The sequence below is a fragment of the Pseudophryne corroboree genome, chromosome 9, assembly GCF_028390025.1.
Source record: "Pseudophryne corroboree isolate aPseCor3 chromosome 9, aPseCor3.hap2, whole genome shotgun sequence".
NCBI classification, from domain to species: Eukaryota; Metazoa; Chordata; class Amphibia; order Anura; family Myobatrachidae; genus Pseudophryne; species Pseudophryne corroboree.
The window spans coordinates 97,758,016-97,777,303 of NC_086452.1; the positions used below are offsets into that span (position 1 = coordinate 97,758,016).

The 19,288-nt window shown below is 47.7% G+C and overlaps 1 protein-coding gene across 3 annotated transcripts in view; it reads right to left on the reverse strand.

Annotated features, from left to right (window-relative positions):
- The window catches only part of ZBTB37 (zinc finger and BTB domain containing 37), a 35,462-nt gene extending 20,867 nt beyond the window's left edge, over positions 1 to 14,595 (reverse strand). Inside the window, exons 1-2 of one of the 3 annotated variants that reach the window (XM_063939687.1) lie at positions 14,540 to 14,595; positions 1,500 to 2,455 (exon numbers count right to left, since the gene is read on the reverse strand). In XM_063939687.1, the coding sequence (XP_063795757.1) occupies positions 1,500 to 2,428 (929 nt within the window). In that variant the 5' untranslated portion in view covers positions 2,429 to 2,455; positions 14,540 to 14,595. The other 2 variants (XM_063939688.1, XM_063939686.1) reach the window with 2 other exon arrangements.
- Positions 14,596 to 19,288: the final 4,693 nt, after the last annotated feature.

Here is a 19,288-nt window from a genome sequence, read left to right on the forward strand (position 1 = left end):
AACGGCGGCAGCAGCCCGATCCGCCCCCTTCGCCCGGCTGGCCGAATGATGGATATGCCTAAAAGTGCTCACTGCCTAAGGGGCAGCGAGCACTTTCGAGCGAGATCCTGGCAGTGTTGCATGGATTCGCTGGGGTAATCTGCTGGCACTTAACTGAATTCACCCCATAATAACTGAAGCTAATAAAATAAAACACGAAAGATGCTCAGAATTGACTCGACTGCAGCAGAAGTGTGGGAGGACTCATCTGTATGTGTCGATTAAAAAAAATAAATAAATATATATATATATATATATATATATATATATATATTTATTTCACATGACTGTCTTAGTGAAAATGCGCTGCGACAAAACTGCTTTGCAAGACTGCACTGATTAATTTGATATGTGTTTATCTGTGCGTGACGGAGCAGCGGCTGTGGATTTTTATCACGCCAAGTTCCGTTGTGCTTCATCTGAGACTTATTATATAGTTAAAGCTAAATCCTATACAGGTTACAGTCGCAGCGCGGTGCCTCTGGTGCAAATTGAACTGCATCTGCTGTGCAAAGATGATGCAAGTTAGATGGCACGGCTCACTCTCGCTAGACGTCTCGCGCCTTAGTGAGTCTAGGTGTAGAAGGACACATTGATAGCAAAACATGAGCCATATAGTTTATAAAAAATATAAAAAATTTAAAAAAAAAGTTAGTTATTCACAAACCACAAAATCTATGTGAAGGGCCGCAGTCCCAGCACATATCAAGCTGCACACCCGCTTTACAAGTTGGGAAACACCCCCAGGTAAAATAAAATTGCACTTAATTTTATGAGTTGGAGGTTTCATTCTGGAAAGAGAACAACTGCCACTTCACACTCCAACTCGCTCCCACATTAGGACTATCCCATTCATTCATTTAAGCTGCTATTTTGAATTTTACTCATAGAAGATGCCCCACTTATCCTCAATTGTGTCATAAATGAATCATGAAGTTGACATCATGACTGTCTTTATTATGTGTCCTGTTTGTGAACCTACCGCTTTTAATTACATTGGTCAAAGAAACCCGCAATGAGGTGCTTTTAGGCATAACTACAACTGAAACGTGCCAAATGTATCCCAATATAAGAATGTGTATGCGTGTACGTATGCGTGTGGGGGATATGAGGCCCAATCACTGGGATGGGAGGAGACAATTCTTTCTCTAGAAAGGAAAAGGCTGAGCGCTCCAGCAAAGAGAATGCCCCAGTAACGGTGCTCTTTCCACCCCTTTATCTCATTAAACTAATCCTGTCCTACAAAAGCACAGGTGCACTCAAGCATCAAATCCACATTTAGCAAGGCATGTCCAACTCCTCACTGCTGCTGTAAATACACATGCTGCCATCTTGGCCTGTAAAGCCGTGCGCAGCTGGGTGTAAACGTGTAAAAGTCAGCTTCTAACGAGAAATACATTTGCGCTGCTAAAGTTCAGAAATGGGGTGTAGAGCCTATTAAAAACCAACTTACCACTTACCTGTCTATCTCACTGCTTGTTGGCCTGGACACTTTAGAGCCAGAAGACCCCAAGTTATAGCTCTCCTGTCCTGCAACACTTGGCCCTGTTGTATCAATCACCATGGCAGTCACTTCCTCTGCACTGCTTCCATCTTCTCCAGAGGGCTGGTTCTCTGGCCCTAGCCATTCATCCAAGTTCTCCGTCTTGATACGAAGGCCCCCCATCACCCTGACATCATCATCACTGCGTTCCCCTCGGTCTGCTGATCCTGTTTCCACATACCACTGTCCTGCTCGGTTGATTCGAAGAATGGGCTCCCTGCCCTCCACATCAGACCCCTGCTCCACCATCTGAGGACTGGTGGACTCTTCGGCAGGACTCAGCTCTCTAATGTCTAGTACAGTGCTTACCTGACCCCTGCGATTCCCTGAGGTCCTTGGAGTGCTGTGTCGTGGACTCAAGGAACGAGTCAAACTCTGGGTGACACGGTGGGTATCCTGTACCCTCTCTTGGTGTTTAGGTCTACTCTGACTTAGTTCTTCCTCTGATTCCGGTGAACTGATCTTTAAATGGATGCCCTCGAGAATCTGCGTGCACTTGTCAATAATGTGCTGCATCTGTAAAAAGCTGGCAGCGGTCAGATAACTTATGATGTCTGCGAGTTGCAGGCAGATACGTCCTGTATAGCAGAAAGACAGAAGTTGTTCGAACACCCCAGGATTTTTTATGACTGACAAAGATACCGCACTCATCTCGTTTAGGGACATGTGGTCTCGAAAATAGGGCGAGCTGGCAGCCAGCACCACTTTGTGAGCCCGAAACGACTGTCCCTGAACATTGACCACGATATCACACAGACGGCCTTGCATCCGCAGCTGGTTGAGGTGGCTCAGCACAGAGTTGCTGTACTCTGGAATCTCCAGCTGGAAGTTGCCTCCTTTCTCCATGGCTGCCCCTCTCGTAAGCACTCAACCCTGCAGGAGTAAAAACAAGATCAATTGAATACACAGAGGCAGCTTCACTCATACAATAACAGATAGGTCATAGTGTTCCTTCTAGGCTGTTTCAGCGGGGTGCTGCACCCTGCCCATTTTTGAAATGTGAAAAAGCACCCTGCCCTTTTTCAGTGCACCCTGCAGGACCATAAATTGCCCCCTTGTATAGAGAATGCAACAGTCAAAGTGCATGTTACAATGTGGTCGTCTACTCCTTGCCCATCTCTGAAATTGGAACGCAATTTCTATCCTTAGCCAACTGGATGGCAGAGGAGGCACTGTAAATAACAGCACTCTGATAAAGAGGGAAAGAACAGGGTAAGCAGTGAGCATGTACTGCTTACAGTATTTCCCTAGTAGAACAGACTTATTTTTTTCCTATATATTTTAACCCATTGTTTAACTTTTCTGTTTTATAACACATATGGATTATAACTACTTCAGCACTGGAAAAGACATTTATAATTATCTACTTATGTATATGCTACAGCCGATCTTTCAAGAAGACTGGACATATACAGTATGTTTCTCAGTACAGATGTTAGGTGTCTTATATGTATGCATGGGTATATGATTTACTAAGGGCAAAATGTATGTACAAAAACTATAAACATATGTGCTATGCTTTGTGCGCAAAGCGTCACATAAAAAATGTGCCCTTCAAAATAAAAATGTGCCCTCTTGAATTATCAGCACCCTGCCCTAAAAAAATCCTAGAGTGAACACTAGGTCAGATAGAAAGCAATGTTGTGCTTACGTCTCCACTAGCCATTTCTAGGGATACCATCGACAGTTAACAACCATTGATGGTTTGCCACTGACAGCGGAGATCGAATGTTCTCTGCCATCGATTGGCAGAGAGCCCAGCAATGTTTTTTTTTCTTCACACAGCACTAGGGGCCACAAACTTCAGCTCCGTCCTTGTTGTGACCCACCAAACCCCGCCCCCTACCCTGATTGGCCCACCACCCGCTGAATCCAGTTCAGCAGTTCAACATGTACATTCCGATAGGCAGCACTCAGGAAAAGACACTGACACAGATGTAATGGTTCAATCAACGTTGAAATGCCTAGAGCATTTTCATCAGGACCATTGAATTCTGAGCAATTAAATTGAAAATAAATGGGAAAACGGCACCAGAAAATCATGTACAAAGCTCGTGTTATTAGAAGATATTCAAATACTACCAAAATAATAAACTGTAATGAAATGAACATAAAATAACTGATCATTTCTTCCCCAAACCACCTTTTTCTTAGGCCAACGTGGTAATTGCAGCCAATTAGATTATGGGCCTGATTCTGAGCCGACATTTACAGAGTTGATTTTATGAAAATCTCTAAATCCTCACACAGCGCATGCGTTACGCTGTGTACACACACACACAGCTGCAGTAGCGACTTAGACGCATAGGGCGGTATTCAAATGATATATCACGCCCAAACTCCTTTCTAAACTGGTCCCCGTTATTGCGTCCATAGTAATCAGCAATCGGGTTAAACTGCATAAAGGGTTGGGTGCCTCACTACCCTGGGGGTAGCGAGCTGAAATGATTATACCACACCCATCAGCAGAAACAGAATGGGTGTGGAAGGGAGGGGGGTGTGGGTGGGGGGGGGGGGGAGAGAATTGAATACAGCCCATGGTAGTAAAGTGTACGATGTTATGGGCGTGATATGGGACTTTACGGGCTTGTCAATTAACTGATTGCAAATCAAGGTGCATTATCACATTGGAGGACATACTCTGACGGAGTATCTGCATTTAACATGGGGCAGGTTCCATGGTGTGACAGATGGTTGCGTCTAAGGACGCACCAGACGGAATTTCAGCATCTAAAAGACGCTCAAAGTAGGTGTCCCAGTCTTTGCACATTGATACACAAGCTTGTACACCAGGGGATGGGCTGTCACCAGCATTAGCATAAGGGAGTAGATGTGACTACAGCATAGGACGCTGGATGGTGCAACTCAGAATCAGTCCCTAAAGCCAGGGGTTAAAGTGAGCCGGAACGGGCCGGAACTGCGTTCCGTCAGTTCCACCAGGAGACGGAACGCAGTTCCGCCTCCCCCGGCTCACCTAACCCGATGTCCCGGGCGGCGCTGCAGGGAGATGCCGGGCGCCCGCTGAGATCGCGTTACCAGCGGGCGCCCGTCTCCCTCTCCGCAGCGGCAGCCGTAGGCAGGAGCTCAGTACTGAGCTCCGGCTTCCGGCTCTGTCAGTGCGCGCTATGGGAGAGACGTCATGACGTCTCTCTCATAGTGCAGAGGAGCGGGCGGCGAGAGAGGACTGCGGCGGGAGCGGGGCTAGGTAAGTATAGTTCTTTCCCCCCTAGAGGGTGGCTCTAGTACTGGGGGCAAACTACAGAAGGGCAAACTACTGGGGGGCTCTAGTACTGGGGGCAAACTACTGGGGGGCTTTACTGCTGGGGCAAACTACAAGGGGCAAACTACTGGGGGGCTCTAGTACTGGGGGCAAACTACAGAGGGGCAAACTACTGGGGGGCTCTAGTACTGGGGGCAAACTACTGGGGGCCTTTACTACTGGGGCAAACTACAGAGGGGCAAACTACTGGGGGGCTCTAGTACTGGGGGCAAACTACTGGGGGGCTTTACTGCTGGGGCAAACTACAAGGGGCAAACTACTGGGGGCATTACTACAAGGGGGCAAGCTACAAAGGGGCAAACTACTGGCAGCATTACTACTGGGGGCTAAACTACAAGGGGGCATAATTACAGGAGCTAAACTACTGGGGGTATAACTACAAGGGGGCAAACTACTGGGGACATTACTAACTTTGGCAAACTACATGGGGGCTAAACTACAGGGGCTAAACAACTGGGGGCACAACTGCAGGGGGCGTTACCACTGGGGGCTAAACTACATGGGGCAAACTACATGAGGGCAAAACTACTGGGGGCATTACCACTCAGAGGCTAAACTAGAGGGGGGGGGGGGGGGGGGAGTAAATTGCTGGGGTCATAACTGCAGGGGCATTACCAGTATGGGCATGACTACTGGGGCTAAACTACAGGGGCTAAACGACTAGGGGCAATACTACACAGGGGCATTACCATTAAGGGCATTACTGATGGGGTGCACAGCTAATGAGGGCATTGTAAAGGGGGCACTTCATAAGGGGCACTACTGTTGGGGGCATTGCATAAGGGGCACTACTACTGTGGGCATTGTATAAGGGATGCTACTGCTGGGGGCATTACTGTATGGGCCGACAAAGAAGCTGCGTTCCCGGTCCGCCCTCCGTCGCTCCGCCCCCGCACTGGAAGCCCAGGTTCCAGACTCCCAGCTGCAGCGGATCTGGGACCAGGCCGGCTTTATTATCCCTGCCGCTGCATCGAGCTTCTGTGACCGCGGCACTACTAGTTCAAATCTGTCGCTGATTGGCTGCCGGTCCGCAGCAGTTTTGAAATATTACCGCCGTGGTCACAGGAGCTCGATGCGGCGGCAGGGATAATAAAGCCAGCCTGGTTCCAGATCCACTGCAGCCGCCCTCAGCCTCTTCTGCCGCCCCGCCCTCGGACCTCTGCGCACCCACAGCCTCCTCCTCCGCACTATCTCCGAGGCCCACAGCCTCCACGTCACGCCTACCACAGCCTACTCATCCACAGCACCGCAGACCACCGCCGCTGCTAAACAGGTAATCTAACCTGCTGCCTTTCTCTCTCCCTAGTCCCTACTGTATTCCCCTGCTGTCACTTTCCATATCCCTGCTGTCACTTTCCATGTCCCTGCTGTCACTCTCCCTGTCACTCTGTCACTCTATAATGTGAATTTCGGCTCATTCTCTGTGCTATAATGTGAATTTTGGCTCATTCTGTGTGCTATAATGTGAATTTCGGCTCATACCGTGTGCTATAATGTGAATTTCGGCTCATACTGTGTGGTGTAATGTGAATTTCGGCTCATACTGTGTGGTGTAATGTGAATTTTGGCTCATACCGTGTGGTGTAATGTGAATTTGGCTCATACTGTGTGGTGTAATGTGAATTTGGCTCATACTGTGTGGTGTAATATGAATGTGGTTCATACTGTGTGGTATAAATGTGAATTTCGGCTCATACTGTGAGCTATAATGTGAAAGGGGTCCTACTATTGTGGTGCATAATGTGTATAAGGGGTATATGGTGTGGTAAACTACACTGAAGGGCACGCCCCCTTTTGCGTGGCCACGCCCCCTTGTCAGGAGTGCGCACGCCTTCGGCGCGCACATAATTGCACCCTTCACTTTTCCATACCCCCACTTCAAAATTTCCACTTGGGTACTACTACTGTGGGCATTATTACTATTGTGTGGCCACGCCCCTTTCTTTTTGAGACCACCCCCCCTTTTTGCTGCACGCGCCTACGGCGCGCGCAATACCTTTATTTCAGGGGCGCCGTGGGGAGGGGGGTGAGTTCCACCACCTCTCTAGAACCACTTTAAGCACTGCCTAAAGCTGTTATTCTAATAGTGTGCACAAGATAGGACAGCCTACAGAATGGGTGCACATAGCACAGATAATAGAAGCCATACTTAGTTTGTGGAGAAATGCAATATGACAAAAGCCAGCGTCAGAAGATAAATGTCACATAAAATGGAAAAAAAACAAAAACTCTATTTTTCACAAAAGAATTTACCAGTTTAACAAGAGGATTTCATTTGCTATAGATTTAATATAACAGAGGTGATATAATAAGCAAAGTGCTTCTAGTTCATTTTATTTAGCAAAAGTATTTCCTTGTGCAGATTATCTGCAATGATCATTTACATTTCATTTAGAACAGAAGATAAACTACTGACATGCAATAAATACAGTGTGCAGAGGCATCACTAGGGGGTATAAGGACCGCACCAGGTGTCACCCTCCGAGGGGGTGACACCAAAATGCCGGCTTCTCCTCAGTGCTTGGGGGCTGGGTGCTTCAGTGTGATATTCTCGTGCAGTGCCGGCCCCTGTCACTGAGGAGGAGGAGCCAGCAAACTGATGAAAGCGGAGGCGTACTTTGAGGCCACACCCCTTTTCAGGAGCACATGCTGGGGGGGGGGGGGGGGGTTATTTGACGCACTGGGTGTCACCGAGCGCAGTGACTCCACTGGCAGTGTGGACACCCACCACTCTCCCCAACTGGGGTAACTACTGACTGTAAAATGTTGCAAAAGAATTCCAAGCCTGAACAATGTAAAAACATGCCTGAATCAAGAAAAGTCATTGGAAATGACAGCCTGAAAATCTTGCACAATATTCCCTGAGCTCTGAATAATTATCACAAAAGATGTAAAACAGCCAAAGTGTCTGCTCATGCAGATTGCAGTCAGACAATAACCCACGCAGATTACATTTCCCAAAGACCAAACAGTGCTATACTGTATATCAGGTATTAAGCAGCATATATTCTGCTGAATGCAAATTTACCAATGAATCTGTGGGCATATAACATTACTGGCTTTGTGCTGGTCTTATATCTCTGTAAATTAATGCATGTAACTGTTGTATATATTTAATGTAGTGCTAATACAGAAATACATGTATAGCAAGAGACAGGATGGTATGCGGACAATGTGTGTCTACCTATACTGTAATTCCAGTGTACCTCTGTAGGAATAGCTACCCAGTTACTACTCCCGTTATTATTTACTGTGCTCCATCATTCTAATACAAACTTTAAGCACAGGCCACGTATAGCGAGGGAGGCATTACACAGAATCTTGGCTTTTAATGTATTTATTCGGTCTGCGGTTAACATACCGCCTCACGGGGTCCCGTCGATCACAATGCCGACGCCGGGATACTGCACAGAGGTACGATGCCGGTGCCACAGGCCTTTTCCCTCTATGGGTGTCCACGACACCCATAGATGGAGTATATAACCTGTGACGAACGCAGCGAACCACCGTGTCCGCAGCGTGGCGGGCCCGAAAGGGGCTTACTAGCACTTGCCACTCTGCCGGCATCCTGGTGGCAAGGATGCCGGCCATCAATAAATCATACCGATCCCATTTATTCTGTTCTGTTGCACTTTTGTGCAGACAATAGAAATGGTGATAGGGGAAGATGACTGTGTAAGAGATTTGGTATAAAGAGGGAGCTGCATCACCAAGAGCAACAACTGCTGCTAAACAAAGGATGCTACTTACACAAGACTATGTAGCCTGTTTCACGGATCATGTTTGCAGCTAATTTCAGCCTTGGTACCCTGTGGAAAGGGAGCAGGGAGACTAGGAATCAGACTATATACATTACGTATTTGTGTAGTCATGATGGCAGTCCGTGGCACCCGTAATGGGTCTGGGACTCAGGGTCGACAACAAAAAGGTCGACACACCTTAGGCAGACGGCAATTGGTCGACACACCTTAGGTCGGCATGGACAAAAGGTCGACAGGAACAAGGTCGACATGGAAAAAGGTCGACATGAGTTTTTAATGTTTTTTTGGTGTCGTTTTCTTCGTAGAGTGACCGGGAACCCCAGTAAGTGCACCGCTTCGCTCGCCATGCTTCGGGCATGGTGCCTTCGCTCCGCTACCGCTTCGCTCGGCACAGATAACGATCCACGTGGACTACGATTGGAACGGTAAAGTATGGAAAGGTTCCAAAAAAGAAAAAAATCGTGAAAACTCATGTTGACCTTTTTCCATGTCGACCTTGTTCCTGTCGACCTAAGGTGTGTCGACCAATTGGCGTCGACCTAATGTGTGTCGACCTTTTTGTTGTCAACCTGGAGTCCGGATACCCCCGTAATGTAGCAGGGAAAGGAGCCGATTCCTGTAAGACCCTGCAATGTGTGCAGTTGGACGTACAGAAAACTGAATTCTTCTGTAGTAACCTATAGACTCTGAAGGAGGGTGGCGTCTAGTTTCCTACTTTCATAATCTCTGGCTTATCCTGTAGAGGAGATGCAGGTGGCAGGCGATGGGGGGGCTGTTCTATTTGCGTCATTCGGTCCTGAATTTGGGGTGGGGCAAAAATGACCCAATTATCATAGAATCGCATCACTAGGCCCCATCCCTTCAACAAGAGCACGATTCCGGGTATTACCCTCCCCATCCTGCCCACTATGCTAGGAAGTGGGTGGGATGCGGAAGATCCACACACTTTTCCGGGAGCCCAGGGGACTACTTAAAAAAATCATGAGTCTTCCACTGGTAGGGTGGGGTTCACATTCTTCACAATCCACCAGACAGCACTGTGAATTCCAGGTATGCACATTACCGCTCCTTATGTTTAGGAATATTTGCTCATGTATTTGAGCGCCTTTGTGTGGTTTGACACAAAAATGAGCAAAGAAACATAAGCGAGGAATCTGTTCTGGAGGCACTATGCAGCCCATCGCAGAGAGATGTACTCCATGGTACACTGACTCAGATTGCACAACAATAAAAAGGCACCCCACACACACACCAACCATGATCATGATACGAGGCACCAGTGGTTGCAGCCAAGTGCCTCCTGCGGGACACAGATCAGGGGAAGCACTGGAGAACGGGAAGGTTCGTTTCATTCCGGCTATGTACTGAGATCAGGGGAAGCACTGGAGAACGGGAAGGTTTGTTTCATTCCGGCTATGTACTGAGATCACGAATACTGGTTACATCATCCCCTCAAAAGTAGTAACACTTTAACATATTGTACTGTGTGACTATATAGTCTACAGGTGAAGGTGATCAGCTGATGGTATTTAGTGGCAAATGAGCGCGCGCATAGTGTTACATCCATTGTTTCTGTATCATTACCTCACAACCCAGTAAAGAAACTATAAGGTAGGAGCTTTACATTAATACGATGACAGTGCACATTCCATGCATGTTGCATGTTGCGGTGTGGTTGAATCAATAAACACGTAACCCACACTGGATGTACCATGTGCTTAGATAATTGTGGCCTCTTTTAATAAGTCACAGATACTCCTTTAAGATGCCATGGGCCAACTTTTGAACAAATGTGTCCAGATGTACAGAGAAGAAAAAAAAATTGAGGGCCAACGCCGTACAATGGGGCAGATGTATTAAGCCTGGAGAAGGGATAAAGCAGTGATAACGCACCAGCCAATCAGCTCTTGTCACTTTTCAAATCCGTAATGATTAGATGGTGCGATACCACCTTGCTCTTATCACTGCTTTATCTTATCCCTTCCCTAGGTTAATACATCCACCCCATTGAAAGGAGTTGGGCGGATCAAGTCGGATACAGATTACGCACAGGCCACTTAAGCACCAATATGCAAAATGATTATTTAAATGCAATAAAAGGACACAAGTTAAACTTAGATTTAAGGGTTCTTAATACCTAAACCTGGGCAAAGCAAAATATTGCGCATGGCTGCAAGAAAAACAAGTGCGGATAATCAGGTATTTGATTTATTGACCAGGCACAACATGTATGCAGGCCGATAAAGGGTTAATGCAACAGGTACATCCAGAACAGGTAGCGTGTAGACAAACGGGAGCACAGATCTGCCTTATTCAGGTGCAGTTGTAAATTAGCAAAATCGCAGATTGGTCGATTATTGTCTGTCTGCGCATGCAGTGTGAACAAACTGCGCATGCATCACCCGCAATTCTTCTGTGATCGCAGGTTGATTGACAGGCGGTGGGTGTTCGTTCGTACACATGGCGTTTGCGGGGAGTGGTTGAGAAAACACAGGCTTGTCATGGCCGTTTTCGGGGCGTGCATCTGACGTCAGCTGCGACAGATGCATTCTCAATATTATGAGTAGCCCTGGGTCAACCGCAACTGTCAGTGGTGCTCGATTTTTGCGATGCATTCGCAGAATTGCAAACACTTCGGTGGGCGGCTTGTTCTGTGCTGGGCGGACCTTTAACATACTGGACGGCTCCTGCTGTGCAATTCTCAGCAGTTGTGCAACTGATGCGGAATAAGGCCCATATAGCGCTATAGAGGTTGTGGTGTAATGGAACTTGCAGTGTCACTGGCCTCTGTACTGCTGTCTCTCTCTGTTATGGAGACTCTCAGGAACACGACGGCTCTCTATGAAGTGCAGAGCTAAAAACCGGCATGGCAGCGTATGCTCACAGAAGAGGTCACTGCTTCACACATCTGATGCCTGCATTATATATTGTTAAATGTTACACACTAAAAAAATAACACCAAAATCACTTTACAGCGATCAGCTATGAACTATGGGGTCGATTCAATTCAGTGACAGTTGAATTGCTCCCGTCACTATTCAATTCAGGCCAGTTCTCGCCGACTTAACAGGTTGAATTGTCGAGAGAACGGGCATTCTCCGACTTAACTCCCTGCCGCGACGGCAGCACTTTTGTCGGATTTCCTCTCTCATCCCCCGGGGGTGAGAGAAGAATTCACGATAATTGGTGTCACTTGGCGCTGTACTGAATAGTGCCGGCTAGCTAACTCCCGGCGCTATTCAACTGTCGCTGAATTGAATTAGGTACAGTAATTTGATTATCAGCAATGATTTAGCAGTCCCTACAGTAAGCTAGAAATGGCTGCATTATCTATCTGAGTGGCCTTCTAATAATCATACTGCCACACTGGATTAGGAAGCATGAAAAATGCATTCGTACCCACGATGACATAAATATGTGCATGGAGCTAATGGACAATCAGATTGCACAGGAACTACCCAATCCTATCATTCCACCCAATCGCCAAATGACCACACAGGGTTTCTTTTTTTTTGGCTACTAAATTTTTAGCATCACCTAGAATCTCCCGTAATTCATCGGGGGGTCAAGCTTTTAGCCATGCGGGCCGACTCTATGGAACTCTCGGTATCCGGACTCTGGGTCGACACCAATTAGGTCAACACCAATTGGTCGACAGTGGATAGGTCGACACTAGAAATAGGTCGTTGCCGCCATTAGGTCAATATGAACAAGGTCGACATGAAAAAAGGTCGACATGAGTTATTCACATTTATTTTTTTTTGGGACTTTTTCATACTTTACAATCCACGTGGACTACGACTGGGAACGGTAACCGCAGCGCAAGGGGACGCTGTGAACTAATTGGGGTTCCCGGTCACTTGACGGAAAAAACGGCACCAAAAAAACATGAAAAACTCATGACGACCTAATGGCTTTGTCGATCTAGCCACTGTCGACCAATGGGTGTCGATCCGGAGTCCCATACCCGGAACTCTACAGTTCCAGAGGCCCCCACTCTAGAATCTTTCAAAGACAAACTCAAGACTTTCCCGTTTATTCAAGCATTTCCACAATGGGGGTCATTCCGAGTTGATCGCTCGCTAAAAGTTTTTAGCAGCCGTGCAAACGCTATGCCGCCTCCCACTGGGAGTGTATTTTAGCTTTGCAGAAGTGCGAACGTTTTTATCGCGGAGCGCCTGCAAAAAATTTGTGTAGTTTCAGAGTAGCTCAAAACCTACTCAGTACTTGCGATCACTTTTCATTCAGTTCCGGATTTGACGTCACAAACCCGCCCAGCGTTCTCCCAGCCACGCCTGCGTTTTCCCTGGCACGCCTGCGTTTTTCCGAACACTCCCTGGAAACGGTCAGTTGCCACCCAGAAACGCCCACTTCATGTCAATCACTCTGCGGCAACCAGTGCGACTGAAATGCATCGCTAGACCCTGTGCAAAACAGCATAGAACTGCCGGTTTTTGGCTGGTCACTGCGCTGCGAACAAATGTAGCTAGCGATCAACTCAGAATGACTACCAATGTCCCTTTACTATCTACATGCTTCTGTATTTTATGAAAAGCTTTTCTGTACTATATTATTTTCTTGCTATCGGTTAAGCGCATTGAGTCCTACTCGATAAAGAGCGCTATGTAAATAAAATTATTATTATTAAATTCTCAGTTTACAGAGTATTGTGTACGGTATATCAGAGCTCACATAGATACATTATAGTGGTTTCATTACAAAAACTATCCATGCTGTAATATAGGGGGAGATTTATCAAAGCTTGGAGAGAGATAATGTACCAGTCAGCTCCCATTTGTCATTTTATTACAGGCTGTGTTTCCAATTACAGCTAGGAGCGGACTGGCTGGAACTTTCTCTCCAGTTTATCACGTTCCTAACTTTGATAAATCTCCCCCACATACACAGAACAAAATCAAACTCTTGGTTAGAGAATAAAGCGCCCGGAGGAGCATGGCCGGAGACCATTTACTGACCAGTCCCTGGGCTAGAAACCACTGACAAAGGACGTAGCAATTAGCGGCAGAGGACTTGGGCCTTTCTAGCTGGGCTCCTGCGCCCATTTATTTTTTAGCAATTGTTGATACCGCACAGAAAATGCAGAAAGAATAGTAATAATAATATTTACATTAGTCATGTTATTCTCTGGTTTCATTTACCCTACCAGAATGTTTTGGGAGTGTGAGAGAAAACCAGGAGCAAGTGTGTGGAGAACATACAAACTCCACACAAATAGTGCACCTTGGCCAGGAACTGAACTCACCACATCAGGGGCAGCAATGCTAACTACTATGCCACCGTGCTGCCAGTGTTAGTGACTGACCATCCACAATGGGAAAGAAGTTACCAAGAGACTATATGGACCCCAATGAATGATGACTGGCAGCACCGGGCTCAGCTGCCGTTACCCCTGGGGAGGCCAGTTCTGGAGCTGGTGGGGTGGGCAGGCTGGACTGGGGCTGATCCCACACACTCAAGGTAGAATGGGGTGTGCGCCATTCCCTGCCTCCCCAGCCTTCGTGCTCTCCCCTCCCAGAGTATTGCCACTTACCTCCGGGGGCGCGGACGGGCCGGGACGGGGGCCACCGCCGGAACACAGCGCTCCGGAAGTGCTATGTCAAAATACCTCCACTCGCAAGACTCGCTCACCCGGAAGTGTACGATGCCCACCATGCCATGGCGTCCGTCAGGCGGACGCAGCCATCTTGGGTGGGGAGCTGTGGGTACAGCGGCTACAGCCACCACAATAGTGACTAGTGATTTAGAAGGGTGTAGGGGACACGTCTGCCAGTGCAGTGGGTGCAGTCTGTGGATGGCAAAGGATATGGTCCGCAGTAGTTGTGAAACTACAAGTCCCAGCCTGGCAGCCCTGATAGAAGAAGGCATGCTGGGATTTGCTGCTTAGTTAGTGCTCACCACATGTATGCCAACTCTGTATCTGAGGGAGAAAATGCTTTGTTCCTGGACTTTCCTGGTAATGTATGATTGCCATCACCTATGTTGAAACACATTTCTTATCAATTAACTAGCTCACCACAGGTGATGGCAATCATACATTACCAGGAAAGTCCAGGAACAGAGCATTTTCTCCGTCATGGAGAGGGTCAGGTAGGCAAGTATACTATAAGCCAGAGGTTCTCAAACTCGGTCCTCGGGGGCCCACACAGTGCATGTTTTGCAGGTAACCCAGCAGGTGCACAGGTGTATTAATTGCTCACTGACACATTTTAAAAGGTCCACAGGTGGAGCTAATAATTTCACTTGCGGTTCTGTGAGGAGACATGCAAAATATGCACTGTGTGGGCCCCCGAGGACCGAGTTTGAGAACCTCTGCTATAAGCTCTTGTGTTATTGACAGATAAGGGTTATTTGTTGCCAGCGTCCATCTTTTTGGCAAGACAAGTTGAGAATCATTTACACAGCAGACTTTATATCCACACTTAAGAAGTAAAGTAGTTTATTAAATAAAAAGGGGACATTAAATGATACAGTAGTTGCTAACATTTTGGAATAGTTTCCAGAATTGCTGCTCCTCCTCCTAAGCTTTCATTGCAGTAATGTATAGCGGCAGTGGCGTAAGTTTGTCCCAGTTGCCCGGAGGCAAGAAAAATATTGGTGTGTCCCCCCCCCCCCCTATAAATATATATATATATATATATATATATATATATATATATATATATTTGCTCCTACATAACAAGCCCGCAGATTCTAACTACATGAAGCTACTACAAAACTGTTGCAACTAGGCAGATTTATGTAGGGGTCCAGCCACACACTACATAGATCTGCTCAGTCACTCACAATGCTGATTATTTCTCTGACAATTAATTTTCAAGTGTCATACCCAGGATTAGAACCCGCAACCTATTACACTGGTAGCAAGCACCTTACTCATGGAGATATCTGCTATTGCATAGAAAGTATGAGAATTCTAACTATATGAAGTTACTTGTAATTGTCAGAGAAATAACTTCATATAGTTAGAATTCTCATGTTTCCTTTATAGGAGCAAATAGCTTCATCAGTAAGGTGTCTGCTTCCAGTATATCTATAATAAAGAGGATGTGATTTGTAAGGTGTAGTGACTAGTGGGGAAGTCAGCTACGGAAGAGGTACTGGCTGCTGTCAATTAACTTAATTGATTAATGTAGCTGAACACATGGAACAGGAGGAGAGGTGCCCCCCTTCAAAGCAGGAGCCCGGCGGCAGCTGACTCCGTTGCCTCCCAGAGTTCTGCCTCTGTATAGCGGGCAGAGATAGCAAGAGTCACTTATGCCCTGATAAGTTTCATATCTTATTGCAGCAACAGGAAATGTTACATCTGGGCAATTTATCAAAGTGTCTTTCTGGGACACAGCTCTGCAAAGAACCCTCTTTGTTAAAGGCTAAAAAGTAAAGTGATCACTACTCATACCCCAAAAATTGAGCAAATGTAGTCCATGGTGGGCTTATTAATTGGGCCAAGCTCTAACCTCAAGATTTTGGAACTTGGTAATAAAGTGGGCATTTTCGTAGGCCCAATGAAAAAACAACTTTGATATCTGCTGCAGTACCCATAGGTGTATTTACAATGGGTGCAAGGGGGCCCGACAGCGTACACAGTATACTTACCTTGTGCCATAAAGCGGGTCCTTCCTCATCCAAGGCACCATGGGGGTCATTCCAACCCGATCGCTCGCTGCAGTTTATCGCAGCGATCGGGTCGGAACTGCGCCGGCGCCACAGTGCGCCGGCGCATGCCAAAGGCCAAAGGCCGTCGTTGCCTAGCGATCGCCTCTGAGAGCAGAGGCGGTCGCTGGGTGGGAGGGGGCTGGATGGCGGCGTTTAGGGGGCGCGGTCCGGCCAACGCAGGCATGGCCAGACCGTTGGGGGGGGGGGGGCGCGTTGGTTGCTTGACGTCACATGCAGCCGCTGCGACCCGGTGCAGCGAAGACCCAACCTCCCTAGGGTTAATGATCCCGTGCCCCGCTGACAGGACACTGAGTTCCTGAGGGTCCTATTCGCAAGCCCCACCACGGCGAGCGTACACACCCGCAGCCAGTGGTGCAGAGAGAGGGGGGGAGAGGGTACAAATTACCCAGGCCCAGGTCTGATGGAGGGGCCCAGTGAGGGTCCAGTAGGGGCCCAGGCCCCCTCCCCCTTACCTGGCAGCAGCAGCTGCAGCTTTTCTCCTCAGCCCAGCACATGCTGCTGTGTACTGGGCTGCAGTGTGGCCATGGAGGTACTTAAAATACTATTTTCTCATACATCCTAGAGGATGCTGGGGTCCACTTCAGTACCATGGGGTATAGACGGTTCCGCAGGAGCCATGGGCACTTTAAGACTTTTCAAGGGTGTGAACTGGCTCCTCCCTCTATGCCCCTCCTCCAGACCTCAGTTTAGAAAATGTGCCCAGGCAGACTGGATGCACTTCAGGGGAGCTCTACTGAGTTTCTCTGAAAGACTTTATGTTAGGTTTTTTATTTTCAGGGAGGACTGCTGGCAACAGTCTCCCTGCTTCGTGGGACTTAGGGGGCAGAAGTAGGAACCAACTTCCTGAATAGTTTCATGGCTCTGCTTCTGACTGACAGTACACCATTAGCTCCTGAAGGGTACTGAACACTAGCTGCGGCTATGCGCTCACTCCCACAGCCCGCCGTCACCCCCCTTACAGAGCCAGAAGACAGGTGAGTGTACAGAAGAGGATCTTCAGTCATCGTGACGGCTAAAAGGTACCGCACAGCGGGCGGGAACACTGCGCGCCATGCTACCCTTCAACAAAGGCACAGCAGGGTGCAGGGCGCACGTGGGGGGGGGGGCGCCCTGGGCAGCATGAAACCTAATCAAAACTGGCTAATAATGGGACATAAGTTGCTGAGGCACAGTCCTACCCCCACCAGTATGAAAATTAGTATTGAAATTGCTGAGGGGAAACGCGCCATTACAGGGACGGGGCTTCCTCCTCAGTCAGCCAGCACACTGCTCAGCACCATTTTCTCTTCAAGCAAGCTGCAGAGAAGAACGCTGGTCCTCCTCCACTTCTGAACAAGTATCAGGGTGCAAAATGGGGGGGGTACAGTATAATTTGGTGCTGTATTGTGAATTTATCATTATAAAAGTGCTACAGGCCTGTGGGCAGTTTTGGATTACACAGGGTTTTTATCACTAGCGCTGGGTTGTGAGCTGGCAAATCCTTTCTGTGTCCTTCTGACAGATTTTACTCTGGGTCTGTCCCCTTTAAGTCCCGGAGTGTCTGTGGTGTGGTTGTGCACGTGCGTGACATGTCTGAGGCAGGGAGCTCTTCCCCTGAGGGAGCAATTTTAGGGACACAGAGTTGTAATGTGGTGGCGCTGCCGGCACACCACGAGCCTGAATGGGTGAAAGAATTACGTGATAGTGTGAATCATATCAGTAAGAGATTGGATAAGTCTGAGTCTCATGCAGAAAACTGGAGAAAATCAGTGGAGGATGTTATTTTTCATCCACAGGCGACCCCGCTGGGTCACATAAGAGACCATTTGCACAAATAGTACAAACTGATACCGACACGGACTCTGATTCCTGTGTCGACACTAGTGATTCCAGGGGAATAGATCCTAAATTGGCAAAAAGCATTCAATACATGATTGTTGCTATGAAGGAAGTCTTGGAAGTTACGTAAGCCCCTCCTTTACCTCGGGAGAAGACTTATTTTTATAAGGAAAAGAAAATTAATGTAACTTTCCCTCCTTCTCACGAGCTAAATACTCTCTTTGAGGGAGTTTGGCCAAACCCTGAAAAGAAATTTCAGATACCCAAAAGAATTCAGGTTGCTTATCCCTTCCCGGCAGAGGACAGTAAAAGATGGGAGTCACCCCCCGTTCTAGACAGTGCCCTGTCACGTTTACCTAAAAAGGTGATTCTCCCTGCACCTGGGACGGCTTCACTAAAGGAGCCGGCAGACCGCAAGTTGGAGACTACGTTAAAATCTATTTATGTGGCCAATGGTACGCTACCAGGCCCACCATTGCTTCTGCGTGGGTGAGTAGTGCTATCGAAAAATGGTCAGACAACTTGTCATCTGAAATTGACACGATAGATAGAGACGAGATACTCCTAACGTTAGGTCATATATTAAAGACGCTGCTGCATACATGCTAGAAGCCATGAAAGATATTGGGCTCTTGGGTTCAAAAGCCGCTACCATGGCAGTCTCAGCTCGGAGGGCGTTGTGGATTCGCCAATGTAATGCTGACGCAGATTCCAAAAGAAATATGGAGGCTCTCCCGTACAAAGGTGACGCCTTGTTTGGAGATGGGCTGGATGCGTTAGTCTCTGCGGCTACCACAGGTAAGTCGACATTCTTGCCTTATGCTCCTGCGCCGGCAAAAAAGACACATCACTCTCAGATGCAGTCCTTTCGTCCGAACAAATACAAAAAGGGTAAAGGTTCCCCTTTCTTTGCAGGTAGAGGGAGGGGAAGGGGAAAAAAGTCCACAGCGTCTCCAGGAATGCAGGAGCAGAAATCAACCCCTGCTCCTGCCAAATCTGCAGCATGACGCTGGGGCTCCCGTGCGGGAGTCCACGTGGGTGGGAGCACGTCTAAAACTTTTCAGTCAGCTCTGGGTCAAATCTGGCCTGGACCCATGGGACTTGCAAATAGTGTCCCATGGATACAAACTGGAATTTCAAGACGTCCCCCCA